Here is an 18401-nt window from a genome sequence, read left to right on the forward strand (position 1 = left end):
TAACAATGACGCATCTCACAACTTTAGATTTCATACCTGAAACATCAGTAACATATCAAATGTTATTCTCCATCTTATATAACCACAAAAGTCTATGATTTATTAAAATAACAAAAATGTACAACGTGCAGATGTGAATATGAAACGGTTTGTTTGCAGTCGGCTAATTCTCAACAGCAAAATGATCCTAAAACGCCTCTCAGAAGTGCGACTAGCACTGATTTGAAGAAGTTTGAACAGAAGTTTGAAGTAGAAGGTTTTTAATTCCACCTGAAGTGTTATGATGTTGTTTGTTTCAAAGAAAACACATCAAACTATTTACAACAACACAGAGAACAACATACAATTTGTAAAATGTCCATCAGATATTATTTTCATGATAAAACTCTTAAAAACCAGCAAACCAAACCCAAATCTGCTTTTAGAAACCTGTCAGGCAGTGAGTTCTCTTTTGACACTCTTTGTTTCCGGTATAAACTCCGCCCACTGAAGTCACATGGTTAGAATCTCATTGGCTATACAAAGCGTCAATCATCAGCAGTGTCACTTCTGACTGGCTCGAGCAGTAAACACCTGAAGAGGAGGAGCCACCTTTGTTAAACACGGACTCCGGTTGGCTTTTGTCAGCCTTGGACAGAATATAGACGCTCCTATTGGCTCATTCATGTGTCAATCAAAAGGGGGTGAGTGCAGACCATGTGGTCACCATGGGGAAGTCAGTTATTAGAAGATGCTGTAACACCTGCCTGTACATTTCTCATGATATAACAGCGGTGTTTTCTGGATGTATCCACGTGTTGGACAGCATTTGTAACTGGACCGGATTAACTGGACCTCTGCTGACAGAACCAGAACGTTTCTGTTGGACTGTATTGGATCCTGAACTTTATTGGTGAGTGACCTCATTGTTAGACTCCTCTGTTTGTTCGGTGGTTTAGTGAACCTGCTGTGAGGATTGTATCTTGAAATGGTTTCTAATCTCACCTGAGTACAGGTGAACTGTAACAGCGTCTCATCCAGCTGGAGTTGAAGGCAGATCTAATCTAATCTAATCTAAAATAACCTAATCTAATCTAAAATAATCTAATCTAATAAATCTAAATTGATTCATAGATGAATTTAATGACATAAATCTAAACGTTGCTGTTGTAGCGGTTTTAGTTGAGGTTTAATCCAAGATGGTACACAGGAATCCTTTCCCAACATTTATTTTTAATTAATGCTCAACGGTAAAACTTCCAGGAAGTATTGGTATAAGAACATAAAAGCATCAACAATGATTAGCAGCTCAATTAGATAAAATTAACAAATACAAATAGATCTTGGATAACAAATGAAAGTTACAAATACAAACTGAAAATATTAATTAAAGTGCATTTGTAACTGCTTCACTCTCTTCCTTGTTAAAATCTCAGCTGTCAAACCTGTTAAAATGAGTTTTCTTGAAATAGCTGCTGTGGAAAATATTTCAAACATCTTATAAAATGTCAAAAAGGCCATTTGTTTTGTATTCGATGTGACGTTCTCTTTAAGTGTGTAATCTTTGCCGGACACTCTCGTTGCTGCAGAGGAAGACAAATGTTGGTCAGTTAGATTCAGATATGTGTTAAGATGATTATATTCTAAAATTCTAGTATTCAGTCACTCTGATATTAAGCCTATAATGTGAATGATAATTATCATCTTCTCAAAACAAAGTTCTATAGAGGAAACTGAACAGAAGTGAAAATTATGATTTTCAAATCACTACAGTTGCAAGGTGATTATAACTTAAAATAAAATGATTAGAGTCTTAACAAGGTGACCCTGAGTTCACGTTGATAATATTATCTGCTTTTGTGTTGTTGAGTCAGTGTGCTGCTGATTCAGTAAAATAAGACTGTATAACGATCCTGAGCTCACTTCCTGTTCGGAGATCTGAATACTTCAGAGCAGCTGGAGGGTTTCACAGCATCTGTTTCCTGAGTTCAGCTTCATTAACATTTAGAAAACTGGCTGATAACTGTGGGACAGGTGTGTGATGATGATGATATTGATCAGCGGTACCTGGACAGCATTAAATCCACCAGGATCTGAGTCTGTGAGCAGCGAGGACGTTCACCATCACTGTGGACATCAGCTGATCTGGTTCTGTTTGTTTCCTGTTAGTTCTGGGAAAAAGATTAAAAGAAACATATTGATCTGTGACTGCAGATCTCCACTCTACATGTTTCTGAATGAACTGTTAGCTGTGATGCCCCCCCCATCTCCCCCACCACCACCATCAGTAGTGGACTCAGGTGACAGCAGAGCCCTGACAGATGCTGTGTTTTCTGCTTCAGCTGCTGCTAAATGAAATGTGTTATGAAAAGGAAAGGCAGGAGGCAGGACCTCTAATCTGGGGTCCTGATTCAGGACGCTGTGTTCACGGTGCAGTCTGAAGGAAACCCTTAAAACAGGAGGCCTCACAGAGGAGACAGAACCAGGTTCAAGGTCCAGTGGGGGATTTCTGCATCTCAGTAGGTTATACTGAAGTTTACTTTATACCTCAATATAAACCCACAACTAAACTTCAAAAAGTAGAGCTGTGTATTCCATCAGTGGCAAATTCAGAGCACAGGAAAATTATTTTAGGACCTAACTTAAGTTTTCAATAAATCAATATCATAATTAATAGTTACATTTCTTTAGTAACGATTCATTTTACAATTAAATACAAAGTCTGTCTTTTAAATGCATCCTGTTCTGTGAGATGGAACTCACTGGCTCAGACCTTGTTAAGTATTGTTTCATATCTCTTCTCAAGATTTAACATCTTCTGAGGCATCTGTAGCATATGAAGCGTTAAAAACGTTGTGATGGGACTGCTGTGGGTGAGTCGTGTTCAGTGGTGATCAGTGGTGTTCAGTAGTGATTGATAGCGATCAGTAGTGTTGATGCTGTTGATCAGTAGTGATCAATAGTGATCAGTGGTGTTCAGTAGTGATCGATAGTGTTCAGTAGTGATCAGTGGTGTTCAGTAGTGATCGATAGTGATCAGTGGTGTTCAGTATTGATTGATAGTGATCAGTGGTGTTCTGTAGTGATCGATAGCGATCAGCAGTGTTGATGCTGTTGATCAGTAGTGATCAATAGTGATCAGTGGTGTTCAGTAGTGATCGATAGTGATCAGTGGTGTTCAGTATTGATTGATAGTGATCAGTAGTGTTGATGCTGTTGATCAGTAGTGATCAATAGTGTTCAGTAGTGATCGATAGTGATCGATAGTGTTCAGTGGTGTTCAGTATTGATTGATAGTGTTCAGTAGTGATCGATAGTGATCAGTGGTGTTCAGTATTGATTGATAGTGATCAGTGGTGTTCTGTAGTGATCGATAGTGATCGATAGTGATCAGTGGTGTTCAGTATTGATTGATAGTGATCAGCAGTGTTGATGCTGTTGATCAGTAGTGATCAATAGTGATCAGTGGTGTTCAGTAGTGATCGATAGTGATCAGTGGTGTTCAGTATTGATTGATAGTGATCAGTAGTGTTGATGCTGTTGATCAGTAGTGATCAATAGTGTTCAGTAGTGATCGATAGTGATCAGTGGTGTTCAGTAGTGATCGATAGTGATCAGTGGTGTTCTGTAGTGATCGATAGTGTTCAGTAGTGATCGATAGTGATCAGTGGTGTTCAGTATTGATTGATAGTGATCAGTGGTGTTCTGTAGTGATCGATAGTGTTCAGTAGTGATCGATAGTGATCAGTGGTGTTCAGTATTGATTGATAGTGATCAGTGGTGTTCTGTAGTGATCGATAGTGTTCAGTAGTGATTGATAGTGATCAGTGGTGTTCTGTAGTGATCGATAGTGTTCAGTAGTGATCGATAGTGATCAGCGGTGTTCAGTATTGATTGATAGTGTTCAGTAGTGATCGATAGTGATCAGTGGTGTTCAGTATTGATTGATAGTGATCAGTGGTGTTCTGTAGTGATCGATAGTGTTCAGTAGTGATCGATAGTGATCAGTGGTGTTCAGTATTGATTGATAGTGATCAGTAGTGTTGATGCTGTTGATCAGTAGTGATCAATAGTGTTCAGTAGTGATCGATAGTGATCGATAGTGTTCAGTAGTGATCGATAGTGATCAGTGGTGTTCAGTAGTGATCGATAGTGATCAGTGGTGTTCTGTAGTGATCGATAGTGTTCAGTAGTGATCGATAGTGATCAGTGGTGTTCAGTATTGATTGATAGTGATCAGTGGTGTTCTGTAGTGATCGATAGTGTTCAGTAGTGATCGATAGTGATCAGCGGTGTTCAGTATTGATTGATAGTGATCAGTGGTGTTCTGTAGTGATCGATAGTGTTCAGTAGTGATCGATAGTGATCAGCGGTGTTCAGTATTGATTGATAGTGATCAGTGGTGTTCTGTAGTGATCGATAGTGATCAGTGGTGTTCAGTATTGATTGATAGTGATCAGTGGTGTTCTGTAGTGATCGATAGTGTTCAGTAGTGATCGATAGTGATCAGTGGTGTTCTGTAGTGTTACAGTGTGTGATCACAGTCTCAATTCTTACTGGTCTCACCGGAGGTGTTTCAGTAATCAGCGGAGGGCCGGCTGGTCACGAGCGAGCAGACTGGCAGGCAATCAGAGCAATCGGTGGGGTGACAGAGAGTCTATTTTCCCCTCCACTGCTCTTTATATCTGTCCTGCTGTGTCCTCGATCATTCCCATTGATCCCCCCCTCCCCTCCCCACCATCAGCACCAAGTGCGTCCCATAAAGCTGCCCCGTGGCCCTGTCTTTAATCGTGGAGCAGCTCTGTGCCTGTGTGTGATGGGGGGTGGGGGGGTCTGCAGATAAAGGTAAATGTCGTTGTGTCGTTGTGTTTTCTCCTCCCTCCCTGCTGGCTACAGATAGGTGAGGCAGCAGCAGGAGAGCCTGATGGCGCCGGCATGTCTCGGTGTGATGGTGGTGTGGGGGAGGGGGGTGATGCAGAGCGAGTCGGTAATACTCTGTTGATAAGTGGAGGATAATGTGTTTGTTGACCTTCACCTTGCTGCTCCGCCTCGCCTCCTGTTGGTGTAATCTTTGTTCCCCTTGCCACTCCGCCGTGCATAAATCTGGTGCACGAGTTAGAAAAATAAAAAGCAGGAAATAAAGTGTGAGGAGGGAGGGGGGGAGGAGCTGGCGTTCCTGGGGAGGAGGGGATAAACAGCCATGCATCACGGCGGACAGGTCATCGGACCGGTGCAGCGCGGCGTGTGAGTGTTCCTGAGATTAGGGAGGCTCATAATTTCCGAGGGCCGTGCTTTATGTTAATGTGACAGGCCGCGCTGTGTTTCTGCTGAGCACTCGTCTTTGTGCCGCTTTAATTTTTCTTCAATGGAGCCGTTGTGTTGGTATCAACCTCCTGAATTAACTGGGTTCTTAAAGCAGAGGGCATCCTCAGACTGTTTCTCTCAGACAAACCAAGGACACACAAACTTCTGCAAAACAAAGACGAGTTTCAAAGCTCTGTTTAAAAAAATAAAAATAAAGACAAACAGGTTTAAGTCATTCTTTTTTTTCTCATCACCATTAATGTAGTTCTCCATGTGGGATTCATGTCCTGGTTTCTTTGATGTGAGCTGCTGGAAGACTGGAGGACATTCAATTTAATTAATGCACAAATATTTATGAATGAACAAACATCTTTGTTCTAGATGGTGATTTCTGATTCTTTTCTTACTCTCGCCTTTCCAACTTTAAACATGGAGCATTTAATTGATTAATTAATCAGTCTGACAAATGAACTGAGCTAATTAATGATAATATTAATAATGAATTCATTAATTCGAAAATGCTATTTATTGGTTCCAGATGCTCCGTTGTCAGGATTTGACTTTACTTTGTTTTATATCATCGGGAACTGAAAATCTTTTTTTTCTTTGAGTGTTGTTGGACTAAAAGAAAACATTTCTTTATTCAATTAAAAGAAAAGGTGTCTCCTCCTCTGACACCAGTTCACTTCTGTCTTTAACTAAACTGTCAGTAAAGATAAATGATGCTGAACAGAAAATATTTCATTTGGAAACACCTGACCGTCTTCTCCCTGTTTGAGAGAAATGAAATCAAAGCTGAAACAGAAGTTGGTTCTGGAGGGTTCGAGCAAAAAGACAGAAAGAAAAGTGAAAAAAAAAAATGAAGAAACTCGTTCCAAATAATATTACACATGAAAGGAGAAAAAATAGCTGCAATAATTAGGTGGAAGTGACGTAGTTTTATTTGTTACTTTAGAAGTATATATTGTCCTCCAATAGTATGGAAATAGTCGTAAACAGCAGAACCTGATGTCTTTACAATTTGAAATATTGTTACGTTTTCAGTTTGGATGTGAAATCAGAAGATGAGTGTAAACCACAAAGAATGTGTGTTGAATCATAACGTAGGAGGAAGATGGGAGTCATCGTGGTGGGTTCAGGTCAGTCGGAGTTAGATCTGGAGATCAGCTGACGTCGGACTGGCCGGAGATCAGCTGACGTCGGACTGGCCGGAGATCAGCTGACGTCGGACTGACCGGAGATCAGTTTCTGCCCATTCATGTGCCCAGCTGTGTTCCCATGTTAACATCAGCCGCTCTGTTGACCAAGTTCAAATGAAATGATGCAACATATTGCAACCGTTTGGTTTTTCATTCATTCTCATGCTGCCAATTTAAATATTCATTAAATTAAACATTAACATTAAATTTACTGCAACAGATGCTGAAAAAGAGAAAAAAGCTTTATTTGTTTTCCCTCAACATCATGTGGTTGTTTTTTTTCTGTTCCTTTCACAATGCAGAGCGCTATGATCACTTCTTTCATGTAGACAGTATGATTTTCACCTTCCTCTTCATGTGGAACAAGGAGAACGAATGTTTTATATGTTCAGATGAAGGTTGTTTCAAAATGTCTGAAAGACCACAAATAATATGACGAACAGGAAAGATGATACATTTCGTATACAGATAATATCACACAATACACACATCACGATGCACTAAATACATCAACAAAGACTGAAGATATTGTACAGTCAGGTTAGCAGTGACATCAATGGAAGTAGAAGTTATTTGACTAAAGTGTGCTCGAGCTGCAGGAAGCCGAAGGATGAGCCGACCCTCACGGACACGGACGCTGTCAGGAGTTAATGAGGCCAAATTATTTATTAGGTTTTTTTCTGTCTTGTCTTTTTTCTTCTGTCCTGCAGCGACATACAACTTTATTCATGGAAAAGGAAAGTTCATAATAAAATGCATTTATGTAGGAACACCTTCTGGGATAAAAAACACAGACCTTCAGAGCATAATTATAATCATCTTACATGAAGATCTGAATATACTTCGATGTGACTGCTGATAGTTCAGTGATGTTTTCTTGCCGCTGTGTGTTAAAGGTTGAATGAATCGTATTTAAAAAAAGACAACTTCGCTTTCCTGTCGAACAAAATGTGGATGCACGTCATGTCAGTCACTCACAGATCAGCTGTTAACATGTTTATGATTTCCTGTATTTTCATACGGATATCAAACTGTTCCTGCAGCCTGAATAGAAACGTGTTCAGTGAAGCACTTTGTTCCTGGTTTTAATGGATTATTTTGATGAATGAGCTCCTTCACTGCTCTGCTGGCTCTTTTCTAGATACTGAACCTATGAAGTTATTTATTTTCAACCTTTTTCAGACGTGTTATTTCTCTTGGCTTCGTATCTCCCCGTGTTTCAGCGCCGCGTACGTTGTTGTTAGAATTAATACCAGAAATCTGTTTTCACCTTTCTGGTCAAACTGTGTCTGACTTACTCAAGTACCAAATGTGCTCCTAATATCACATCCTGTCGCCCCTCCAGGGGTTCTGTGATGGTTTTGATCAGAAATGTTTGATTTTGCAGCGGCTTTTCTCAAAAATGTTGATGTTTCACGTGAGTTTGTTTGGTTAAAATTGCGTTTGATCATCATCATTTCTCTGCTGCTGTCTTTCTGCATCTGGTCATCAGTTTGTTTCCTCCTTCTGGAAGAGATGCCTCCATTCAATTATTACAAATGTGTCTTTCTCCAGGTCATATTTACATTTAAATGAGCTTTAATGGCGTGAACATCATGCCGTCCTTGTGTTGGTGCAGCGGTTGCTTCCATAATAACAGGACCAGCAGCTCCTTTAGTTTCTGCCCTCACATGGTCCTCCGTCCTCAGGTTGGTTTGCAGCAGAGCAGCGTTCACCTGTGAGAGTAGAAACTCTCCACCTGAACTGTCTGACCGTGGCGGCTGCTTCACGTCCATCCAGCTGCTGTCCCGTTCTCTCACTCAGCTCCTGATTGGTCCATTTACATCCATTTAGTTCAACAGTCAGAGTCTGTGAATAAATCTGACGCCACGTTTTTACCGTCTCAACCTGATGAGGTCAGAGTTGTTTTTGTTCTGTTCATGGAGCTGAAATGAAATCAGCTGTTTGCGTCGTGCAGTAGACGGAGACGGAGTCATGTGATGGTTCAGTCTGATTATTGGTCAGCTGACGATGTGTTCACTTTCACATCCAGAACTTTCAGCAGCATAAAGAAGGAAAAATGGATCCTGGTTGTAAAACTTTATGATTTTAATCTGATTCCATATCTGGTGTTCAGAAAGCGTTAACGTGTCTCTGACCTGTCTCTCTCTCTGTCTTCAGTCTCTGTGTCCTCGTCTCTCCATCCTGTCTTCAGTCTCTGTCCTCGTCTCTCCATCCTGTCTTCAGTCTGTGTCCTCGTCTCTCCATCCTGTCTTCAGTCTCTGTCTGAAGACAGGCAGTCGTTTCATCTCTTCATGTCTTCCTCCACATTCGCTCATCCTCACTTCAGTCTCTCACCTCTCTTCTACCTCTGCTGTCTCTCCCAGCACCTCCTCCTGCCCCCCTCCCAGCACCTCCTCCTGCCCCCCTCCCAGCACCTCCTCCTGCCCCCCTCTCCCAGCACCTCCTCCTGCCCCCCTCTCTCCCAGCACCTCCTCCTGAGTACCCCCCTCTCTCCCAGCACCTCCTCCTGCCCCCCTCTCCCAGCACCTCCTCCTGCCCCCCTCTCTCCCAGCACCTCCTCCTGAGTACCCCCCTCTCTCCCAGCACCTCCTCCTGCCCCCCCTCTCCCAGCACCTCCTCCTGCTCCCCCCCTCTCCCAGCACCTCCTCCTGCTCCCCCCCCCTCTCTCATACTGTGGCTGCTCCACATCATCGCTGCCCTCTTCATTGGAGTGAGCTCACATCAGAGGAGTCTGTACTGAAAACTAAAAGAAGGGACCTCGTGGGATTTCATGGATGTTTAAAGTGACCGAAACACGAGGATCGTTCAGGAGTGGACACTCGGAGGTCCGCTGGATGTACAGGATCCTGTTTCAGGACTCCTACAAGTTGGACCAGATCAGACGGTTTTAGATTGGTTTCTGTTGGAGAGGGTGGAGGACGGAGCCGTGAGCCGAGCCGAGACATGCAAGACATGTCCGTCCGTCCTGAGTGTCTGCCGGCCGAGCGCTGTGTGTGTTTGAGGATGAAACTCTCTCCGTGTTTTATTCTTCTCTCGTGGGGTTGACGGAGGTCACCGACGTTTCCTCTGAGGATGTGTTCCAGGTGTTTAGAAGTTTTAGGGACGAATTTAGTTTTAGTATTTGTGGAGTCGTGTCAGACGGTGTTTCACTGCGCGTCTGTGTGAGTAGTGTTATCACAATGTGCCCCGTCGGTGCTTTACCTCTACCGGGTCCCGTGAAACGGGGTCCGTGCCGAGCCCCCGGCCTGGCCGTCCTCTGTCGGACCGCCTGGATCGGGTGTCTGATTCTGGGATGCTGCTCGTCTCCGTCGGGGAGGATGGAGAAGTCAGTGAGTGTCCGCAGACATCAGGTGGTCGCAGCCTCGTCCGTTCACAGCTCCTCTCCTCCCGTCTCCATCTACAGCTCTCCATCCGCCCTGAAGGGGGGGCAGGGTGAGTGGAAGCACCGTCCGTATATAATCTACTAAATATAGGACTCCCAAGGGAAAAGAAGTTAGTTCTTCTCTCAAGCTCGACCTGCGAGACTCCGTTTTAGACATTAAGCTGTTGCTAACAACATTAACGCTGCGTGTCCCAGTCAGTTTATCTATCTCTAAATATACAGAATATCTCTAAATATGCAGAATATCTCTATACAGAATATCTCTAAATATACAGAATATCTCTATACAAAATATCTCTAAATATGCAGAATATCTCTATACAGAATATCTCTAAATATGCAGAATATCTCTATACAGAATATCTCTAAATATGAAGAATATCTCTATACAGAATATCTCTAAATATGCAGAATATCTCTATACAGAATATCTCTAAATATGCAGAATATCTCTAAATATGTAGAATATCTCTATACAGAATATCTCTAAATATGCAGAATATCTATAAATATGCAGAATATCTCTATACAGAATATCTCTAAATATGCCGAATATCTCTATGCAAAATATCTCTAAATGTACAGGATATCTCTATACATAATATCTCTAAATATACAGACTATCTCTAAATATACAGAATATCTCTAAATATGTAACATATCTCTAAATATACAGAATATCTCTAAATATGCAGAATATCTCTATACAGAATATCTCTAAATATACAGACTATCTCTACATATACAGAATATCTCTAAATATACAGAATATCTCTAAATATGCAGACTATCTCTAAATATACAGACTATCTCTAAATATACAGAATATCTTTATACAGAATATCTCTAAATATACAGACTATCTCTACATATACAGAATATCTCTAAATATACAGACTATCTCTACATATACAGAATATCTCTAAATATACAGACTATCTCTATACAGAATATCTCTAAATATACAGACTATCTCTACATATACAGAATATCTCTAAATATACAGAATATCTCTAAATATACAGAATATCTCTAAATATACAGGATATCTCTAAATATACAGGATATCTCTAAATATACATTATTATAGAGGCTTGAGATCAGTAGTGACGATTTTGCGTTGGTTTTTAAATTAGATTTTTTTTTTTTTTTTTTAATTTTAAACATCACAAATGATAAAAATCCATTTTAGTGAAAAGTTGAATCTCTGAAACTGAAACGCAAAGTTTTCTTTACGTGAAACCCGATGAAGCTGAGTTATCTCAGTTATCTTCTCGTCATGTCAGGAACGTTTGTCTTCCTCAGTGTTCATCGTGAATGTTCAGTGAGGTGGAGGTCGTCGTTCTTCGGAGCTTTGAGGTTTTGTTATCCTGAGTGTGTTGAGCTGTCTGAGTAGTGATCATCAGATCTGTGATGTCACAGACCTCCTCTGATGAGCTTCTTCTGCTCCTCTTTCAAACCATCCGTCTCCTTCATGTAGAATATCTTCATCAGTGCTCTCAGCTGAGTGTCTCAGATTTAAATGGACCGGTGAGTCCGGTCCTGAAGAGTTTCCTGTGTTGCAGCGTCCTCTTTCTATTTGTGGTCGTGGACAGGTTCTGAAGGTTCTCGTATCGCTCAGCGGTCCGGTTCTTCTTTGACAGGCTGACCTGGATTAGTTTGAATCTTCAGACATATTTCTGCTTGTTTTGGGATGAACAGCCTCCCTGTGTGGGAATGAAAGAACATGCTTCAGATTTAGTGTCGTCTCAGTACTCATCACACATGTGGCAGCAGATGATGTCAGAAGACATTTCTCGAACATCTGTTTACACTGCTTTTAGAAAGTGTTAGTTTCAAGGTCTGACTCTGAACATTTGAACAGAAGCTGTAAACAACACACTTTGTATTTGTATGCAAACATGTGAATGTCCACCTTTCCATATTTCCTACAGAGATAACGATGTAGGCGTATTCACCACTTTTTGAAACGAGATGGATGAATCCTGTTTTACTGTGTGAAGAGACACAGCGCCCTCTACTGGCTGTACAGGGAACATTGTGTTTTCCACGAGGTTGTATATCCATAAAGACCCGGTTTTCTTCCTCCCGGCCCTTTTCATACTGTGTTGTGATGCAGCAGAGTTCCCAACAGGGTTTGGTGTTCCTGTCAGCACTGCAGCCTCAGAGTTAAGAGTTCAGACACTGTAAAGTCTTACTGAAGCCGTCTCTGGGACCCTCATGACGTCCTGCGTCCTCGTGACCTCCAGGTTGAGATTCAGCAGCCCTACAGTACCTTTCACCATGCTCTCTTCTAGTTCACTTGTGTGTTCGGGTGCACACACTCATCGTCTCTTGGTTCAGCCGACCGCTGCAGCTCCGCTGAGCATTTACATCCACAACACTCCTCGTGTGAAATCTGACCGTTTGCAACTCAATCCAACACAATGAGCTCATCTTCACATTTCTGTCTGCTTCTGCAGGAGAATAGCAGAGGGGGATTTCTGCTTCACACACAGTATTAGCATATTTTCAGGAGGGCCGTCTTTGGAGAGGAAAGCTGCTCCGGTTCAGAGCTCCATTGTTACTGGTGATATCTGCAAAGAAGCATCTGATCCACCCGGATCATTAGCATCAGCTAACCACTCTCTCTCTCTCTCTCTCTCTCTCTCTGTGTGTGTGTGTGTGTGTGTGTGTGTGTGTGTGTGTGTAGACAGCAGTTATTGCTGAAATCAGCTGTTTCAGAGGTCTATAACAACCTCATATAAACTCTCACTTCCACATGTATACATGCATGTATGTGTATACATGTGTATACATGTATATACGTGTATACACGTATATACATGTATACATGTGTATACACATACATGCATCACTGATGTAGCAGCAGTCATGTGGACCAGCAGGACATTTATACATAAATATTTGGTAGAACAACGTTTTCCTGAGATTATTGTGGCTCGCATTAGTTCGACTGGTTGGAGAGAGGAGGAGAGAAAAGAGCAGCATGGAGGTCCAAGACAACAACCTGTTGGAGATCAGAGACAGAAAAACAAAGCACAAAACTAGGAGAAGGAAGATCTGCACGTTCTGCTGCTTCTGAAATCCACACCGACACGTAGCCTTCTTAGCATTAGCATGTCAACACTTCATTTGACTTCCTGTCTCTGCTCTGTTCAGCGGGAACGACGTACATCTTCGGTAAAGGAGGAGGCCTCATCACGTACAGGTGGCCGGCCAACGAGAGGCCGAGCACGAGGACGGACAGACTGACGGTGGGCTTCAGCACCTCCCTGAAGGAGGGCATCCTGGTCCGGATCGACAGCGCTCCCGGGCTGGGGGATTACCTGATGCTGCACATCGTGAGTTCTCTGGTCCTCTCCTTCCTGTCTCCTCCACTTCCTGTTTGACCAGCGTTAGTGGAGGTGATGCTGCTCCAAGAGTTCGCTGACATTCAGCAGATTCCATTTTAAAGGATTCAAAAATATGAACATGCGTTTTGTTCCTCGATGTTGAAAATTGATTGATTTCCTGGTTTATTTTTCTGCTCACCTGTTTGTCTTTAATAACAAGTCTCCTCCTCTACTGATGGTCACAGCACATTTATCGGATTATTCTTCCTTCCTGGTTTGAACCTGAAGAAGTTGTGGTCTGCAGCTGATGAGACGCTGAGACACTTTCTCTGCTCTCACTTAGACCTGATGTCATGTTTCTAACAGCTGATCAACGGCTCCACCTGAACGAGCCGCTGATGAAGCTCAACTGAAGGAGGTCAAATGATCGATGACGGATTTTCTTTCATCGGATTCCTGACAGAAACATTTCTTATATTACTTGTTGTGTTTTTGAACGTTTCTACATCTTCAAACTTTCAGATTTACCTGAAAATATGACACATTTCCAGCTTATTTTATTATTAATACTGTAGGTTTCATTTATATGTTTGCAGATGCGTATTTATAAATACACTCGACAGTTATTCGTTGTGTTTCCACAGTTTGTTCCAATCATAGTTCCATTATACTGATAATAAACCAGCCGGTTGTTTAACCAGGTGAATATGATGCATACCATGTTTGTTGGTGTGCAGCTTGAAGAAAGAAAGAAATTCAAACACTTTCTTTTTCAGTAATCAGACTAATTCATGTTTGATGGAGCAGACATGGGCCTGTTTTATTGATTCTTGTGTTTCCACAGCAGGTGGAGCAGTTCAGGGTCTCAAACTCAGCTCACCTGTGGCGGAACGCCAGCAGAGCTGCTGCTTCTCGTCTGCTGACATGTTAAACATGAGAAAACACGCGGGCCTGAACGCACCGCGGCCCTGAACGCACCGCCTGTCTCTGAGCTGATGTTTTATTACGGAGAGCGAGAGGAGGCATCGAAACAAAAAAACATGTCTCCGTTTTCAAGTATGTTCCATCTCTCGTTTCAGCAACAAGGTAAAATCGGGGTGACGTTCAACATCGGCACGGTGGACATCGGTGTGCAGGAGGGCAGCACCCCAGTGAATGATGGGAAATATCACGTGGTGCGTTTCACCAGGAACGGAGGCAACGCGACGCTGCAGGTGGACAACTGGTCGATCAACGAGCACTTCCCAACAGGTACGATGACGATCAACCAATCAGTCCATGGTCATGTAGAACAGCTGATGTTAACGAGCTATAATTAGCCAACAATCATACGATGATGAAGGTCGCTGGGCAGCATCTGCTTCAACGGAGGAACATGATTTACTCTGATGTTGAGCTTTAAACCTTCAACAGAAGTGCATGCGCACACTTTACTTCCCGTGACTGAACACAGAACACCTGACCTGCTCCAATCAACACCTGCTTCCATGTTAACCATCTAATCCACGAACTCTGCTGACCTCTGCTGGTCTCCAGGAGGAACTGCAACATCCAGTTTCTGTACGTCTCCTTGAATGTTAAGATAACTTTCAGCTTATTACACATCAGAAAATAATGACTGATTTAAACCACACAGGACTTAATGAAATATAAACACACACGTCTCCATATCTCCAATATGTCACATGCAATTTAAATATATGAATGATATGAGAAAAAACTAGATATCTCACTTTCTCCCTTCACTTCTTTTTCAGACCGACAGGCTTTAACTGTGAAGTGATGTGACATATTGGAGATATGGAGACACGTGTGTTTATATTTCATTAACATCAACGCAATATAATAAAAAAATAATTAATTTGCTTGGGGAGCTACCTTTTTTTTTTTTTTTTTTTTTTTCACCTATCAATTTATAATGTCATGAACTTAGTTGTTTACCCTTCTCCCTAAAATATACATCAAGACATCTTCCTCCAGTGATGGAAAGAAAATCTGAAGTGAAACGACTGAAACGATGACGGGTGATTTTAAGATCAAACATGCACATTTTCGACTCATATTGATGCTTCAATATCTGAATATAAAAGTCTGAATATATTAATTGGGAGTGATGACGTCTCTAGATCTTATTGATCTGATCTGAGATCTCCGAGATGAAGAGAGAAGTGAAGCTCTCATGCTGCCCAGTGAACTGTAGGCGATGTTTGGTTTGATCCTTTTTGTGTTGTGTATTGTGTCGCGCTATTTCCTGTTTCCTGTTTTGTCTATCGATGAGTTTCTGATAAGATGTTTCTTCCAACAAACCAAAGATGATGAGCACTTCTGATCCTGGAACTAAAACTGTTGTAATCAAAGTGTAATTTTCAGCTAAAATCATTTTAACCTTTTGTAAATTTCTGAGAAGAAATGTCATATTTCCTTCAGGTGACCAATAAATGTTTTCATAAATGTCTTCTTAAACTTTAAAGGGAACAGCGACATTGAACGCTATCAAATGGCCAATAAGAAAATTCCTTTCAAATATGCCAGACCAGTAGAGGAGTGGCTACAAGAGAAAGGTAACTCCAGATAAACACCTTTTATTTCCTGTGCTCACTGTTCTCATGTAATGTGAATAAAACCTCATCTGCACTCTGAGAATGAGACGATTAAATGCATGACATCATCTCCACTGAAGGATGAAATGAATGTGTGAATTTAGAGATCTGAAATTAGTGGAAGTCAATGCTTTACATTAATGCATGTCGTCATATATTCATGCACACTTTCAGACCAAAAAGATGCTTTTCATTTACAACAAATCACCTTAAATCTTTCATGTCGGGAGCCTGAACATGAATGTAAAGCTTTGCATGCAACTTTTTGGACTAAAAATCAAAACAACTCAATAAATGAACCAATAAATTGTAAAATAAATCAATATATAATAATAACTTATGAAGTTATAAGTAGTGCAGTGGCTAGTGTCATGTATTTTGTATTGTGGATGCCAGCCAATCACATCAGCATTCCTTTCACTGTGAGCCAATCATAGCAAAGTATGACAATAATGACTCGAGGAGGAAATCATATTGTTCAATCTGCTAGTGTGTGTGTGTGTGTGTGTGTGTGTGTGTGTGTGTGTGTGTGTGTGTGTGTGTGTGTGAGAATACAGTGGAGTGATGAGTTTTATTCAGATCCTGAGAGTCTCTGACTCTTCAGATCAACTCGGACTGTTTTAACCACGTTAATGTCTTCTTGATGCAGATTAATCCATTTCCTGATTTACATTTGAAGTATTTCTCCATTATTTGCTCCACGTGTTCAGTTTGTTCTCGTTGGTGAAAACATCAACAGCTTCCTGCCTTTTAAATCGTTGAACGTTTCCCTGACGTCGTGCGGGAGTTTCCTCGGTTTTGTTTAAAGGTTCTTCTCTCTGTGAAACCTCCTCCAGGACGGCAGCTAACTATTTTCAACACTCAAGCGACCGTGGCGATCGGCGGCAGCGACCGCGGCCGACCGTTTCAGGGTCAGCTGTCGGGTCTTTATTACAACGGCCTGAAGGTGCTGAACATGGCGGCTGAAGGAAACCCGAACATCAGGATCAACGGCAGCGTCAGGCTGGTCGGGGACGTGCCCGGCGGAGCCGGCTCGGCCCGGACCACCGCCATGGCTCCGGAGATGTCCACCAACTTCATAGAGACGACCACCATGATGTCCACCACCACCACACGGAAACAGAGGTCCTCTTCAACTGTACAGGTAGGAACGTCCTTCCAGACATGTAGGGGACACATAAACAGTCCTCACTGTCCATGTAGGGGACACACAAACAGTCCTCACTGTCCATGTAGGGGACACACAAACAGTCCTCACTGTCCATGTAGGGGACAAATAAACAGTCCTCACTGTGAGGATGTGAATGATGAGGTCACCAGAGCTGAGAGTTCATCCTAGAGAACCCTAGAAAAACCCTAGAGATGGGGTTCAAAGAGACGGGGTTCGTCCTAGAGACGGGGTTCTTCCTAGAGACAGGGTTCAAAGAGACAGGGTTTGTCCTAGAGTTCGTCAGAGGGACACCAGAGTTGTGATTATTGACCTCCATTCTTTCTTCTTGATCTTCATGGTTGGTCTGACGTTGCTGACGTTGCTGATGTCCTCCATCCTCCGTCCCCCGTCCCCCGTGAAGCACACGTCAGATGACATCGTGTCGTCTGCGGAGTGTTCGAGCGACGACGAGGACCTGGAGGAGTGTGAAACCATCCATGCAGGTGGGCTAGGTTAGTTTGCATTTGCTTGCTTTCTCTGTGCTTCCACTCATCTGCACCCGAGGATGTTCAGCATCCTCAGAGCAGCGCCGCCCCATGGTTAGACCAAGTATAACTTCATCGAGCAGCGCCGCCCCATGGTTAGACCAAGTATAACTTCATAGAGCAGCGCCGCCCCATGGTTAGACCAAGTGTAACTTCATAGAGCAGCGCCGCCCCATGGTTAGACCAAGTATAACTTCATAGAGCAGCGCCGCCCCATGGTTAGACCAAGTGTAACTTCATCGAGCAGCGCCGCCCCATGGTTAGACCAAGTGTAACTTCATCGAGCAGCGCCGCCCCATGGTTAGACCAAGTATAACTTCATAGAGCAGCGCCGCCCCATGGTTAGACCAAGTGTAACTTCATAGAGCAGCGCCGCCCCATGGTTAGACCAAGTGTAACTTCATAGAGCAGCGCCGCCCCATGGTTAGACCAAGTGTAACTTCATAGAGCAGCGCCGCCCCATGGTTAGACCAAGTGTAACTTCATAGAGCAGCGCCGCCCCATGGTTAGACCAAGTGTAACTTCATAGAGCAGCGCCGCCCCATGGTTAGACCAAGTGTAACTTCATAGAGCAGCGCCGCCCCATGGTTAGACCAAGTATAACTTCATAGAGCAGCGCCGCCCCATGGTTAGACCAAGTATAACTTCATAGAGCAGCGCCGCCCCATGGTTAGACCAAGTGTAACTTCATAGAGCAGCGCCGCCCCATGGTTAGACCAAGTATAACTTCATAGAGCAGCGCCGCCCCATGGTTAGACCAAGTATAACTTCATCGAGCAGCGCCGCCCCATGGTTAGACCAAGTGTAACTTCATAGAGCAGCGCCGCCCCATGGTTAGACCAAGTATAACTTCATCGAGCAGCGCCGCCCCATGGTTAGACCAAGTGTAACTTCATAGAGCAGC

General features: G+C 42.7%; 1 protein-coding gene across 8 annotated transcripts in view; it reads left to right on the forward strand.

Moving 5' to 3' along the window:
* Positions 1 to 18401, forward strand: part of nrxn3a (neurexin 3a) — a 144751-nt gene that overhangs the window by 117014 nt on the left and 9336 nt on the right. For 3 of the 8 annotated variants that reach the window (XR_011179408.1, XM_069172480.1, XM_069172482.1), the window contains 5 exons: positions 13030 to 13211; positions 14282 to 14453; positions 15674 to 15763; positions 16639 to 16946; positions 17374 to 17464. Coding sequence is in view for 6 of the 8 variants with exons in the window: in XM_069172480.1 (XP_069028581.1) it covers positions 13030 to 13211; positions 14282 to 14453; positions 15674 to 15763; positions 16639 to 16946; positions 17374 to 17464 (843 nt within the window). In the remaining 2 variants the exon portion in view is untranslated. Of the gene's footprint in view, positions 1 to 8630; positions 9918 to 13029; positions 13212 to 14281; positions 14454 to 15673; positions 15764 to 16638; positions 16947 to 17373; positions 17465 to 18401 lie in introns of those variants that run through there. The other 5 variants (XR_011179409.1, XM_069172483.1, XM_069172481.1 and 2 more) reach the window with 3 other exon arrangements.

The sequence above is a fragment of the Embiotoca jacksoni genome, unplaced genomic scaffold, assembly GCF_022577435.1.
Source record: "Embiotoca jacksoni isolate LCO1_2020_lvr unplaced genomic scaffold, fEmbJac1.0.p SCAF_53, whole genome shotgun sequence".
In the NCBI taxonomy this organism is placed as follows: domain Eukaryota; kingdom Metazoa; phylum Chordata; class Actinopteri; family Embiotocidae; genus Embiotoca; species Embiotoca jacksoni.